At 39.2% G+C, this 15,534-nt stretch overlaps 1 protein-coding gene across 1 annotated transcript in view; it reads left to right on the top strand.

Moving 5' to 3' along the window:
* The window catches only part of RIPOR3 (RIPOR family member 3), a 30,278-nt gene that overhangs the window by 1,912 nt on the left and 12,832 nt on the right, over positions 1-15,534 (top strand). The window contains exons 2-10 of the mRNA XM_032198347.1: positions 2,493-2,639; positions 6,063-6,141; positions 6,884-6,907; positions 7,046-7,099; positions 7,877-8,026; positions 8,989-9,052; positions 9,457-9,500; positions 10,182-10,307; positions 12,481-12,626. Of these exons, the coding sequence (XP_032054238.1) occupies positions 2,493-2,639; positions 6,063-6,141; positions 6,884-6,907; positions 7,046-7,099; positions 7,877-8,026; positions 8,989-9,052; positions 9,457-9,500; positions 10,182-10,307; positions 12,481-12,626 (834 nt within the window). The remainder of the gene's footprint in view (positions 1-2,492; positions 2,640-6,062; positions 6,142-6,883; positions 6,908-7,045; positions 7,100-7,876; positions 8,027-8,988; positions 9,053-9,456; positions 9,501-10,181; positions 10,308-12,480; positions 12,627-15,534) is intronic.

The following is a 15,534-nucleotide window of genomic DNA, read 5'->3' as shown; positions in this document are numbered from 1 at the left end:
TCCTAACTTCTCTCTCTCTCAGGCACTGTTGCAAAACACAGCAGGAGATTGCGGGGCCCTATGCAAGGTCTATCCAAAGGATGACACACAAATCAGGTCCACATGGAGATTCTTAAGCAGATGCTAAATATATTTTTGCATTTGTTTAGCAACTTCCTTTTGAGGCTCTCAGTCAGACACACTATTTCATTTTTCCTCACAATGGAAGTAAATATTAGTAGTGATACCAAAATTACTAGGTTCACAAGGGAAAATGACATAGCATCTAACATTAGGTACTGTCCCTGAGGTCCCAAGCTAGCCCTTCAACTTTTCTATGCAATGCGTGGGTTTCTAAACATCAGTGCATTGAGTGCCTATGGGCTGCATCACTCACTAGCAGATACTGAGGAAAAGGGTGACTTTTGGCTGCTTAGCTGTAGTGCTTAGCTGCTGTACATGAAAGTGAAGGGAAATGATTTTCTGAATTTAGGATTTGCAGTCTAAAACTCTGAAGGTAAATATCAAAACTGTTTAATTCCCCCCAAAGTAAACAAACAAAAACCAGGAGTAATTTGGGCTTTTTAATTTCAAAAAGATAGAATTGCCTTATATGTTCTGTATGGTATCTTGCCCTTTGGAGTACTCATCTAAAACATGGAAATGGATACTAATCATTTCTTTGCATGAAAGAATTTTAAGTCATGATCCTTATAAGAGACTCTTTCAACTGTTGTTATTGGCTGGACTGTTACTTCCAGTGTTATTCCTGTTGAAACCCTCTCATTTTGCATGGAATACTCAAAGATTCATTATCTTAGGGAAATGTTGCACATTTCTAATTTAACATTTGTGTTCCTCATTATAGGTAACCTGAGTTCCAAATGGTTTGGTTGATTAACACTTTACATTAAGCCATCATAAAAAATAAGATAATCATTGTGGTGAAGAAACTAAATATCTAGTACTGTTTGGCAACAGATAAGGTGTTAAAAAATGAAGTTAAGTGGAAATTTAGCACCAGGATAACTAAAGTATTTACTTAAAGGTTTCTAGAGTAGGACTGGGAACAGCTCTCAGGTTTGCTGGGCCTATTTAATCACCAAGCTCGATAATCTCTTTAGGCATTGAGTCACATGCCTAGACCTTAAGGCAGCCAATGGATAATTATTAAGCCTGTTGGAGTTCATCATTTCCCCAGGTGAGCTGAATTTAGGACGAGGATTATAGAGAAGGTGGAAAGCTCCTTTGAGTGCAACCAGTTGGCTCAGTCTCATGGAACAGGAAACTTCTTTAGCTAATGTTATTTTAGAGCCTCGACTTACAGGGAGTATTAACAAAACTAGATAAAAATAATTAAGACTTAAAAGACTATATTAGCTAGAAGCCAAGCAGGAACCTGACAATCTGAAAGAACCATTTGCAGAGAGTTCATTTTCTGCTTTAAATATGGTAGATATATAACTAATGGTTAGGGATGTTGTAATTCATCAGGTTAGCACAAGCAGTCCTGCATGTGGGATTTCTGTTAGAAACAGTATTTGGTTTTGCAGTTGCTCTTAAAAGTAAGTGAAGTGTTAGTTGCTGAAAAAACACTGTAATAATTATATCTTGTATGTAATCTGGGCTTGGTAGTAGGCTTTCCTAAAACATGGTAGGGCTTTAAGTGCTCCCTTTAGTGAGTACGGGCAAAAAGATAGCTGTTATTAAAGGTTTTTTATGTTAGCTCTGTCAATTGGAAAGATAATAGCTTATCCAGTCTCTTGGTAGTGTTTTAAAGCTAATTGTGTGTGTTTGTCATAATCTGTGCTTCTTGTGTCCAAGTTAGTGCTTAGAAGTGTAAATGGTTTAGTTTATCTCTGGAGATTACTGGTAGCTGGAGAGCAAAAGTCTCTTGAATTCTACTTCCAGCTCACAGTTGTTAGGCCTTGAGCAGATCAAAAAGTCATTGCCTTGTTTTCCTGAATTGCAGGTGAGAGTCAGAACGGCAATGTCTGTGTCTTGCAGCATGACTAGATCTATAGTTGACTCAGCAGCTAGTGTAAATGTGTACATAGTATTAGGGCCTCAGCTAGTGGCCCAACAAGTCTGTTAAGACAAGTACTAACAGTATGATCCTTTACCTGTTCCAGAAATGAGCTTTTCTTTTCTTTGCTTAATATCCCCCACTTCCTGAAGAAATGGAGACCTGCACAATTCTGCCTTTAAAAAGGGGCAAAAGAGAACCATTAGGCTTCCTTGAGTCTGCTTCAGTCTTGGAGAAGGAACCACTTCTTATTTTTGTTGGAGTCAAAAAAAAAAAAAAAAAATGTAGCTTTTCTTCATTGGGTATGTGGGGCTGGGCCTGAATGTTCTAATGTTATCCATTGAAGTGTTTTCAGTGTGTCCAAGAACTTTAATCCTTTTGGTAAAAATATATGGGATTTGGAAACTGGAAACTCTCTGGGTTAGGCATCTCTTCTCCGAGGTGATGTGTTTTGCATCTTTCCCATATTTCTCTTCTTTTTCTACAGAAAGTCTCTCAACAGAAGTTCAGTGAGATCAAGAATGTCACTGAAGTCACCCAAGGCATATTCTTCACTGCAGAAAGGGGCAGTCATCTGGGATCCAAAACCACTGCAGGTGAAGAAAATTTTTGAAGCTTTGAAGAAAGGACTTAAGTAAGGACTCTTTTTAAATATTGTAATTTACTGTACCTAGTCATGCTGCTTAACTCTGTGTATGACATTGTTCTCTGTCTCTGTTTGCCATTCTTTAAATAGCATGCTACTCTGGAGTTTAAAAATCTTCTTTCATCGCTGGGTGGCTTGTTGTAAGAGAAGAGCTAAGCAGATCCCCCTGAAAGACTTAATTGACTTGAAGTGATGAAACAGATCTGTAGTACAACTCTATCTTCTTATGGCAGTGTAAATAAGATTACTAAATGTGTTATTTCAGTTTTATTGCTTTAAAAGTAGCACTGTTTCAGAGTCTTTATTATAGTTGACTGCTGTTGTCTATGGTTGTAGACATTGTTATGTTAGTAAAGACTTGACTAAAAAGGCTAAAGGCCCAATTTGTCCATTTTCTCCATCTGGCAGATGTGAGGTGTATGTAGCAGACATAACAGATCAAAGACTGGGCTGGCAACCCGAATTTGGGGTGTTCTGGCTTTGAGGGAGCTGTCAGTTACATCACCGAAACACTTTTGTTCACTACTGAAATGGCAAATAAAACAGATGAGCTTGCTTTCTTGGTGTTACAGACCAGAAGTTGAGAAGTTGTGGTAAATGCTGTTTGCACTTCACATCTTTGACTCCATTAGTGAGAGGAAACTGATGAAGCTTTAACTAAGTCCTGAAACCTTACTATATAAAATATGAATCATTAGAGTTCATGTTGATAGATCTGGTCTAATATTGCAGGAACTTCATTTGCACCCTGAGGCAGCTGTTGGAAGATAAAATGTTGTCCCTTGGATTTGTAAAACTTGTTACTTTCCTGTTACTGCTGCCATCCCACTAACAGTTGATTCATGTATGTTTTTGCTGGCATCCCACTAATGAAGTTCATTTCTATATGTTTCTGCTTCCCTCAGAATTTTGCTACTGTATTAATTATGATTATAGTTGGTTTTTTTCTTAAGGAAAGAACATAAAAAGCACGGTAATAATTTATCGCACACTCATGTTTTTATTCTGATAAAGGACTACTAAGTTCTAGCCCTAAAAAAGAACAGAGGAAAAAAAAAACACAGTCCATGTCTTTTTATGATTTAGATTTAAAACAAATAATGAAATGTTTTTGCAGAGTTTAGAATTTATCAGCGCTTAGAGAGAGAAACCATAAAGTGGATTAGTGTTCCCAGTTCTACAGGGAATGCCATATGATCTGAATCATGCCAAAACTGAGTAGCTAACTAATTGACTAAAGTAACCTACAGAAAACAACTGTATCGAATAGCAATAGGAAGTCCAAACTTTAAGTAGATACAGATTAAGTCCATTTGGTGCAGGAGCGACTTGAGTTTTTAGAACAGAATATGTTTTATGTGCCTCCTTCTTTATAGCTATAGCAAATAACTCTTCTGTTAACCATCTGGATACCATTCCATCAAGCTAGCAACTCTAACATGCCTAAATCTAAAAGTGATAAAGCTCTCCTAAAAGGAAAGCAAAATCTTTCTTGCTACCAGCCCTGGCTACTCCTGCACTGAGCAGTTAACAGGCAAAGGTAAAGAGTAGGCTGCTGAATGCTGCAGCCATTGAGTGTCTTGAAGGATCTGTTCTTGTCAACAGTAAGAAAAATGAAATGCATCAAAGCAAATGTGAAAAGTACAGCTGTCTGACATGAAGTTATTTTGACTGCTCAGCGACTGTGTCTTATGTTGTATTTACAAAGTGACTTTTTCTTTCCTATTTCAACATTAGAGGAAAAAGTTACCTAAGCATGATCTGTATTAAAAGCAAAATTGGAAGGAGATGTCAGCAGTAATAGTTCAAGGCATTGTGAGAACTCCAAAGGGATAACCCATGCATGTAAGCAACTCTGTGGGAGCCAACTGGCATCAAGTGCTTCACACCTTGCAAAATAGTTCCTGTTCTGGAAAAAGTAACGGTTACGTTAAGAAAGTTTCTAGTATGCTAGAAGGTGGTATTCACTTCTGTTTGCTAATACACTGAATGACATCTGCCCTATCTTAAGAGTATTTCTACGAGCTTTGTTCTGCAGCCCAAGTGCTTCATGTTGCAGTTCTTTGACTTTGTAAGGTGGAATTGGTTGAAGACTTACTCCTCAGTGTCTGTAAGATAAGACTTGCTGAACAAATAAACTGTTTTTCTACCTAACAGAAAATGTTCCAGAAGGCCAAACAAAAAATAGAAAATAAAATAAAAGGGGCTTTGTGTGTTGGGCTGTTTTAAAACTTGCTGTTCTCTTCCTCCATCCCTCCTTTCTTCATGCCTTCAGTAGTTCTTCCAGCTCTGCTGCTTTTTTACCTCACATTTATAGAATAAAGCTTATCTTTCACTTTACTTTAAATGAAGGGAAACAACAAAAAAAGTCTGAATTCAGTGTGCATGTGCACATGTATATACATTATGCACCAGTGTTCGCTTTCTTGAATTGCAGTGTAGCATTCTCCTCCTGGAGGAGTGACAAGGATTAGGGAGATTCTTAATGTACATCATCTTTGAATGTTGGGTAGCAATATTGAACATCTGTGGGCACTCACTTTATACTGTCCTGGTTTCAGTTAGAACAGAATTAATTTTCTTCCTAGTAGCTGGTGGAATGCTGTGTTTTGGCTTAGGATGAGAAGAGTGCTGATAACACCCCGATGTTTTAATTGTTGCAGAGCAGTGCTTATACCAAGCCAAGGACATCTCAGCCTTTCGCTCTGTCCTGCCAACAGGCAGGCTGGGGGTGCAGTAAGAGCTGGGAGGGGACAGACCCAGGACAGGTGACCCGAACTAGCCAAAGGGGTATTCCATACCATCTGACGTCATGCTAAACAATATATAGGGGTGGCTAGCCGGGGGAGGGGGGCCGGACTGCTCGGGGTTAAGCTGGGCATCGGTCAGCGGGTGGTGAGCAATTGCATTGTGCATCACTTGTTTGTACATATTATTAGTAGTAGTATTATTATCATCATTGTGTTATTATTATTATTATTATTTTCCTGTCTTATTAAACTGTTCTTATCTCAACTCACGGGCTTCACTTTCCATTTCTCTCCCCCGTCCCAGAGAGGGAGGGGGGAGGGTGAGCGAATGGCTGCGTGGTGTTTAGCTGCCAGCCGGGTTAAACCACGACATATACTTAAGTTCCTCTTCTTACAGATGCTCTTGTACATCTGTCTCCTGATCCTCTATGAGTGTCCTACATATAGGACAAATATTTACTTATGGAAACCATCCCTTCTCATCCATTGACCCACGTTCCTCTATATGGCCATTCAAATATCTAGAGAGTAAAGCAAGAGAAGTCTTCTCTAGAGATGTTAAAAAGTTACTTTTTAACATGCTACTGAAAAAAATCTTTGAGAAGGTGTTATAATGAATGTACCAGAAGGATATAACACTTGAGGTTTTCTTTTTCTCCAGTGAATACTTGGAAGCACATCAGGCTGAGTTGGATTATCTCTCTGGTCGGCACAAAGATACGAAAAGGAACTCCAGATTGGTATGTTGCTCTTAATGTTAATGCCTAAATGACTTCTAAAAGGCTGGCACAAAACTAGATGGTATCTCTCACTTCTGGGACTCCCAGGGGTTTTACAGTTAAAACACTGAGGTAAGATCCAGCAAAGCAGCACACTCTAGAATTTATGAAGTAAGTTAGGTCTAGATGTGAGAAATGAAGTTAGAATTTCCCCGTTTCAACAGCCAACTGTGATGTTTAGATCGTATTCCTTTTCTTACTTAGGTGGTATCTCCGTGCATCTGTTCAGTGATCAGTGTTCATACCTGAGTCTGTATGGAGAGAAGCAGAAAGACCAGGCTTTGTTTTCAGTAGTTGGTGAATGTGTCCTAACAACTTAGATTCTGCTGTGTTCACAATTCCCTAGAACTGTTAGCAACAGTGCTAATGAAAAGACAACTCTCAGATCCAACTTTGCCTTCCATTTGGAAAGTAATATCTAGACAAAAAAAGTCCCGTGCACCATGACCAATGAACATCCAAGTCCTTTTTATAGCTGATGGTGAAAGAATGTCTCATTTCAAGCATCCGTTGGGGTGTTGGAAGTGCCAAACCAGCCACATGCAGAAAATGAGACTGATTCTAAACGTTTTTGTCTGTCTGCTTGTAGTAAACAGTACATCTTAATTCAGTGTCACTAAATGCATAGTGAGTTTTGCAATAAAAGTCAAAATATTGTTACTATGCATGCTCTCCTGTTCAGCCTGTGTTTTTTTTCTTTCAGGCCTTCTACTATGACCTGGATAAGGTAAGATTTGTGAAGATGAGATGAAATATTGTAGGTGAAGGAAAAAAAAAAGTGTTGCTTACTGTGTTACTTAAAGGCATGTTTAGGAAATACTGAAATAACTAACCAAGTCCCCCTTCTCTCCCCCCTCTTCAAAAGCAAATTCGCTCTGTGGAGAGATACATTAGAAAATTGGAGTTCCACATAAGCAAGGTAAGGGGGTTTTATATGTTGCATGTGTAAGGCTTACATTGCTATGTAAGCAAACTCTCTGAATAGAAAATACTTTAACTATAATTTGTCTGAAGGGGAATTTCTGGGTACTTTCTGAAAGCTGTAGCCAGTCCGTTACTGAAGGAGGCGATTTTTATTTATTTATTTTCTTGAATGGTTCTATTCAGGCTGAATGTTTGGCACAGTCCAACCTGAGCTTGCCTGTGAAACCAATTTGCGTACTCTGCCAGTTTGTTCGGAAAATAAATAAATAACTCTGCTTTCGGAAGTTTCACACATTATCCCCCTGCCCCCTTTCCCACAAGGGGCCTAGATGGGCTGTTCTTTATTGTGTATGTCTATGATCTGCTTCCAAAGGAATTAAATCTCTCCTCTGACATGGGTAAAGGTGTAGGTGTGTTAATGTATATTCAGGGAATTAACTTTATTCTCCCTGAGTAATTTTTCCCTGAACAAAGTGTTACTCTACTCGCTGTCTTCCAATCTAATAATCACAGAGTTATTTCTCAATATCCCCTCCTTCTTTTGCTGGAATATCTACAAACTGTTGCACTCTGATCAGTCTGTAAAATGCAGGTGTCGCATTGTGGTGCAATACCAAGATAAATGGTTTTGGTTATGGGTGGTTTGAGTGTGTTTTTTTTTTTTTTTTTTCTCCCCCTCTGTTAAAGACTGACAATGTTCCTTCCCAAAACATATTAAAATTATGTCATGGTAATTCTTGTAAATTCTTTTCCTCACCTAAAAATCTTGTAGGTGGAAGAACTCTATGAAGCTTACTGTATCCAGTGCAGACTGCGTGATGGGGCCACTAACATGAAACATGCCTTTGCCTTGTCTCCTTCCACCAAAGCCTCCAGGGAGAGTCTAGTGGAGCTCTACAAGAACTTTCAGGGATGCACAGAGGTAGGGAATACTGCTCATATGTAGTGATGACCTGACTGTTTCTTAGCAAAAAACGTACCAGAACTTGCTGTTGGCTTTTTATTATTGGTGGGGGTTTAAAAACAAAACTGAAATACAGGTATATAATGCAAATTGAAGCTTGTGAGATAAATACCTCACAGGCAAAGCTCTTGAGTTCTGTGTGTCATTCCTTCGTGTTTTTTTTTTTTTGTCCCCTACTTAACTTGGCTTCATGCATTTGTGAGGACAACTGAAAAATTCATTTAATTTCTGCTTTAATACTAGAGTTAATTATGACTTCCACTGGAAGTAATGTGATGAGAATTAAATACATCACAAGTAAGCCATGCTATTTTTGTAGAACAAACAGTGGAAGGTAACTGAAGGTGAATTGCTTAAGCAATTCCATTCTCCTGTGGAGAGGCATCACAATTTTCTAGCTTAAAGGAGGCTGTAGTGAGGTGGGGGTTGGTCTGTTCTCCCTCGTGCCTGGTGACAGGACGAGGGGGAATGGGCTGAAGTTGCACCAGGGGAGTTTTAGGTTGGATATTAGGAAGAACTTCTTTACTGAAAGGGTTGTTAGACATTGGAACGGGCTGCCCAGGGAAGTGGTGGAGTCACCATCCCTGGAGGTCTTTAAAAGACGTTTAGATGTAGAGCTTAGGGATATGGTTTAGTGGAGGACTGGTTAGTGGTAGGTCAGAGGTTGGACTCGATGATCTTGAGGTCTCTTCCAACCTAGAAATTCTGTGTTTCTGTGAAAAGTGGTATGAATGATCTCTCCATTGGCCTCCACTAGTGCAAATGTTGTTGTCTATGAGTTAAAATATATATTAAAAACAAACAAACAAACAAAAACCAAACAGCCAAAGTTCTTTAAAGATAAGAAAATGGTATGTATGGGAAGGGTAGCTACTCCTCACTGCTTTTCACTCCTAGTGACTGTTCAGTCTTCCTTCTAGGACATGTGCTTTATAGAAGGGGCGTTGGAGGTCCATTTAGGAGAGTTTCACTTGAAGATGAAAGGTATGTTCTTCGCGTGTTTTCTTTGAGATTTATCAGATGAATAAATAGGTTCTCAACAAATCAGATTTCTACATAGGAAACCCAAAATTAGTGTTGGCTGCTTCCACTGTTTTTCTGGATCAGACCCTGAAGAGAATTCTGGCAAACTTGTTTGCTTCAGTGCTATGAAATAGATCTGCAATGGTATCTTATACTCTAGTACAAAAACTGACAAACTTTCTTTCTTTGTCTCAATTTAAGTTTTTCTGAAGAGGTTTGGGCTATAGGAATAGCTTCTGTGTGGAGCTGAGCACAAAGGGGTGTTTACCAGATTGTCTCTTTGTTTATTGTAAGCTGAAGCTTTGTGAGACATTGTAAAACTCGTAAAACTCTTCAAATATGATGAGCTTTTCTTTTCTTTTCAGGCTTGGTGGGCTTCGCACGTCTCTGCCCAGGGGACCAATATGAGGTGCCGTATACAGTGATTCATTTTACCCTTTATTTTACTGCTATGAATTTACAGTAGAGGAACCAGAGTGCAAGGGTGCGACACGTAGAAGGCGAGCGGGTAAACAGACTATGATTAAACCAAGCACTGCTCTGGTGAGGGCAGTGCTGTGGCACACTCATTGGTTGCTCTGGCCTTTGAGACTTAAGAGAAAAAGACTTAAGTGTTAGGAGAGGTTTTAACAGATGGCAGTGATTGTCTATGAAAACCAACCTAGCAGGTCTTTATCTTCAAAGTTGCCCTAGAATCAAGTAACAGTTGCTGCCTGTTTCTTGGAAGACTGCCCTTGGCACGATTTGAATGCATCTCAGTATATTACAGAGTTGCTCTCCTACTTGTAGTGATTCCAAATCAATTCCAATGAGCCTTGTATTTCAGTACTTCTGCACCAGGTAGACATAGTTTTACAAGTCTTTTGGAATGGATGGGATGTGTCGTTAGACATTGATTTAAAGTGTTAAATCTGACAGCCTGAACCTTGCCTCCAGCCTTCTACTTTATACGAGTTCCTAAACGCACAGTGATCAAAAGAACAGCTTTGCCTCTGCAGTACTGGAACAGAGTGAGGCTTGTGGGCCAGAGTGTTCTGGGTTATGTTGACATACCATCCTTCTGTTTGTGGCTTCTCTTTGTGGTTTCCAGGTTTTTGTGCGACTGGGACGCCAAAAATGGCGGTTGAAAGGCAAGATTGAGACTGACGACAGCCAAACATGGGACGAAGAAGAAAAGATTTTCATACCTAATCTCCACGAGCAGTTTGAAATCAAGGTGTGGTGTATAATGGTTGGATTGGAATCAGTGTGTTAACAGGTCTTCTGTCTTACTGCTTACCTGTTAGTGTACCATGCATTTGTCAAAACTCCTGTATAGCTTTATTTTCTTAGTCTTGTAAAAATAGCAGTTAATCAACGTGTTGTGTATTGAACAGAATTCTACTTCTGTTCTTCCTTACCAGTGCTAGGAGCACTGTGTACTGTACTGGTGCATTTGCTTTCCCATGTTCTGGAGTCTGGTCTGTGTTTTTTTTTCTTTTTTTTTTTTTTAAAAAAAAAAAAAAAAGGAAAGACATCTTAAATCAATATCTAGGTTACTGTAGGGTAAATTTTAGATGTGGAGACACAAAGATGTGTATTACTTGTATTACCCATGTGGGATATTAAGTACCTAGAGTTCTGTTTTCTACTGAAAAAGAAAAATGGGTATATGGAAAACATATCACTGCACATGTGCATTCTGAATGTGTAGTTCAAACATCCCCCTATGTGGGTGTGCTACAGATTATTTTATCATGTTTGCATTAAGTGATGCTCCATGTTTCCAATAAGCTAATGGCATTTATATGTCAGTACAAGGTGTACTTTAAGTAGTAGTATCAGGTTGCTGAAGAAAGATAAAGTACCTCAAAAGAGGCCTTATCTTTAACAGTAAGGGACCAGTAGTAGTGGTCCTTGATGTAAAGGTGATGTTTTGTGGGTATTTCTTGGAGGAAACTTGTAGTACTTGTGGACCCTTATGCAGCTGGCACTGGTTCTGGTACATACCTAGCAGGTGGAGTTAATCCTTAAACAGCAATTCCAGTGTAGTCTGGCACCTTTCATGGGCTGGAATCTGCACTGTGACTCCTGTCAACCTAAAAGGAGCTGAGATCGAAATCTGTGCTGGACCCTAGTCTATTAGGAAACTGTGCCAGTGTAGTGTTTCAAGCTCTGGCAGTGATGTTAAAGCAGCTATTGCAATGTTCCCCTCCTATCTGGCATCAAGAAGTGGGTTACGTATGTGGGACTTCTTGGCATCTTGCCAGCACAGCCTTTAGAAAAGTGCTTATAACATGTTTTTGGGTGCCGCTGTACAATGAAGATCAGGTAAGAGGCTAATTGAGAGGCTTTTCTTTTTTTTCCTGTAATAGTTGTAAAAATGTGTATTTCTATGACAATGAAAGGCTTTGTTTCATAAGAGCTAATGCAAAGCTTTACTTTTTCTGTCAGCTTATGGAAGTCTGACTAATGTTCTCCACACCATTCTTCTCTTTCTAATTTGTTCTTAATCTTTACCCAGAACAAATTCATAGTAGGTTTGAAAAAATATGAACTTGAAAAGTGCCAAAGAACTTTCTGAGAGGAGCCTAGGAGCACAGCTTTTGCTTATGTTTAAAGGAGATGCAGGCATGGAACTAATTCCTGAAGTGGACTTTCGGTACTTGTGCCAAAATTCTGTACTGTCTGATGCTTTATGCACTTGTTTTGGAACAACTTGATGCAGAATAGATATGTTTTCAATAGCAAAGATGTATAGCAAAAGTTTGATTTAGTTTGTTTTATTTAAGTAGCTGAAAAAACTGCAGGCCTGCACCTGGATTGCTAATGAACTCGGAGCTGCCTGCAGAGCTAGAAGGAAGAACAGGTGCTTATGTTCAGATTTTGCTCCACAGGTTAGCTCAGAACAGTTAGAAGGGTCACAGTAGATGGAGACAGCTGCACTTCGAGATTCTTCAGGCAGGTTAGACTTGAAATATTCTAGTGTAGGTAGGCTAATATACTTGCTTGTGTTATTTATATATAAATTTATGACAGTGTTCTTGTAATAAGATGCAGGCTAGACTCTGTACTATCAATGACTACTTGAGCTAGAATTTCCAAATTTCAGACTAAGTTTGTTCTTAATCACAGTTCTCCAAATAATCACAGTTCTCCAAACTGTGTTATTAGAAGTGCTGTACAGCTCTGTTTCTTTTCATGGCCCAGGCATCTCCTCTTCTGTGTTAGCAATCCATGGCATATTCCTTGTGGGATTATTGGCTCACAGCAGTTTAGGATGTATGAGCATCGAGGTTTTAAGTTTGTTGTGGGCCTCTGAGCAGATCTGAGCCTGGGAAATTTGCCTTTCCATACACATGACTCTTAGGATTGTCTGCTAAGATAAAAATGGATATTTGTCTCCACAGGTGACGGAACTGCGAGGACTGGCCACTATTCTAGTTGGAGTTGTGACATGTGACAGCATAAACTTCTTTACAACCAAGCCTCAGGCAATCATTGTGGATATAACTGAGCTGGGCACTATCAAGCTGCAACTGGAGGTCCTCTGGAAGTAAGTACAGCTTAAAATGGAAAAAAAAAAAAAAAGGAGCCAGAAAAAGTGAAATAAAGATTCTTAAGTACATGTATGTCACTTAGCAGCATTCAGCATCGTAGTCCTCTTTCTATTTGCAGAGCAGGTGCAGGATAGATAGAAGCCTCACACTTCCTTACAGCAACTCCAGCTGCTGGGCCTGATCTCTGGATCTGTGGAACCAGCCCTCTGGAATGGGAGCACAGGGTGGAAGGGGCAGAACCTATTTCTGTGACCGTTCAGTTTTTTCTACAGTTGTTACCACAGCCACGGCTAGCCACAAGAGCTGATTGTAAGCTTTTGCTTACTTTAAGACTGTTCTGAATGAGCATTCAACTCTAGCTCCAATCAATGTATGTACATAAACAATCTTAAAGATTATGAAATGAAACTGCAAGTAGCAGCTTCTGGGCACAATGGAAAAATATACTTACTTAGAATCTAGGGCAACTGCTATTACCAGGCCACAAGTCATTAAAAAATTAAGCTTCTCTGAAGACTTAGCACCTTCGTATTTGCACTTTGACCACAGTTGTTGATATAAGGCCTGTTTGTGCACAGCAGGGAAGCCTAGTATACAGATGCACATTTAAAACAGCTCATTATTTTCATGGTGCCTGTGACTTGTTAAATTGTTTTATACTTGTTTGTACTAGTTTTTGTAGTTGATTACTGATGTTATTAAAAACAAATTCTCACTTCTGTGGATGCTGCACTCAAACTTCTTCTCTAGACATACCACTATAGATTTTTCAGGTTGTACTGTTACTTCTGCTTTGTTTTCTTATTTGGGTGTACCACTGCAGTCTTGCCAGGCTTTATCTTCTAGTTGTTCTTCTAGAGTTCTTCAACTCTAGTTGGTTAAGTCTGAGTAGGTGTATGATGAGCCTAAATTAGTCCTTTCCCAACAGCAGTATCTGATATGTATTAATTTGTAGCTCTGTCTACAGATCATATGATAACTCTCTGAACTTATTAAGATTTTTTTTATTAGTAAGAAAATGAGTGACCTGCTTTCCTGAGAATCTCTGAAGAAGTGAGGAAAATGATTTTGCAGCTCATTAACTACTGCTTTTTCTTGGGTTTGTGAGGGTTTGGGCTGTGTGAATACCCTGATATAACCTTGCCTGTAGGATGCTGGTGTTTTTTTTCCTACCTTCCTAACGTGGAAAGCAGTTATATAATTCAGTAAGCTTCACAACAGATCAGATTGGTACTGGGGAAAGCTTCTCAGCTTCTTGGGAAGCAAAGGCAGCAGCTTAAAGCTTGGGAATGTCAGTGCACACTGAGCATCTTGTCTGTAACAAATCAAAACTTCTTAGCTTTTTTCAGTTACTACTGTGCAGGGATTAATTTTAGTTGTTTTAGTGAAATGCCTAATTAAAAAGTGGGACATCCTCACTTGTACTTCTGTATGTGGCTTATTGTGGTGCTCAGTTCTTCTCAGCCCACCATGTCAAAGGAGCTTTTGAACATGACATCAAAGATTGGCCTTTCCAGAAGGTCCTTATGGATCTAGGCTCTCTTAGGGAAAAGCAGAAAACGAGCAATGTTTAGATTAGGAAGGGCACCATGTAATGGCTTGCAGGTCAGACTCACTCATGACACAGCCTTAAACAGTGCTTCTCTGACCTAAGTGGCTTCTTGTTTTCTTAAAAATCACCAAAAATTAAAAATAAAAAGTTTGTATGTGTTTAATGTGTGGTCTGCCAAATAGATCTTACCAAAAGAGAAACGTTTCCCTGCCCTTTGGGTAAAATAACCAAATGTATTTTATAGTCAGGCTTGAAAATCAAGTCTTAATACCCTATTTCTACTTTTAATTACCTTTGGAAGCATAATTAGACTTGAACCTTCACTTAATTGTTGACATAATTAAACCTTGACATAATTTGACTTAGGCTTTTAAGCCACAAACGGGAGAACTGCCACATGAATAGGAATTGCAACAGAAAACCTTTGAGTGCTGAGAAACAGTTTTCAGGTTGACTTTCTGGGAGAGAGGAAAGAAGAGCTTTATTGATCAGCATGCTATTTTCTGCCTGCCTTTTGTGTATACTGTGGTTCTTGAAAACCCATTCTGTTGAACTGTAAATACAATTGGGCTGAAACATAAGGCTTAGCACCAACATCTGAAACTTATTTTCAAACACACACTTTGCTCCAAGTCGATGAGAAACAAACTCACACAGCAGAGTTCTGTGTGCACCTGTTTATGGCAACTTTTTTCCTCCTGAGATCTAACATTGGGTATCAGTAGATGTTTTGGTGAGTTGCTGCAGCTGCTCTGAGGCTTCTGAAGCCTCTAACTTATTTGAGAAGCTGAGCCACTAATTAGTTGGGTAACAAAGCCTTATTCGGGAAGCTTGCTGTGATCATGCATTGTATGTTCTGTAAAGCTTCTTACTTGTGGCAAAGCACATACATATTCTCATTTGAATCTGAAAGCAGACGTTCATGTTACAATTATTGACAAGTGTGTGGAGTGAGGATGCTGCAAGCTGCATGATACCTATTTCTTTTTTTTTAATGTAGAAACAGATTTTAAAATGAAAGACCTTTTAAAGGCCAGTTGAACTTTTGGGTTTTGACATTTGCATGTGTTAAAATTGGGAAAGGAAGTAGAGAAAGGGGGTATGGGGCTTATATGGGCTCTTAGACACCCCTAGCAAAGTCAGATGCTAAATAAATATTTGTCACTTCTTCCCACTCACCCCACAGTGCACACATACACCTCCAAAACTCCCATTGGCTTTAATCTGGATGTAAAAATCATCAAAAACCCTCTACACAGCTTTAAGGCAGAAGGGACTACAGGCAGGATACTGTTCGCAGAAGTGTCTTTCTTATAAGTGAAGTCTTTTCTCCCTATGATTTCAAGCCTAAC

The sequence above is a fragment of the Aythya fuligula genome, chromosome 16, assembly GCF_009819795.1.
Source record: "Aythya fuligula isolate bAytFul2 chromosome 16, bAytFul2.pri, whole genome shotgun sequence".
NCBI classification, from domain to species: domain Eukaryota; kingdom Metazoa; phylum Chordata; class Aves; order Anseriformes; family Anatidae; genus Aythya; species Aythya fuligula.
This window is presented reverse-complemented; position numbering and strand designations above follow the sequence as displayed.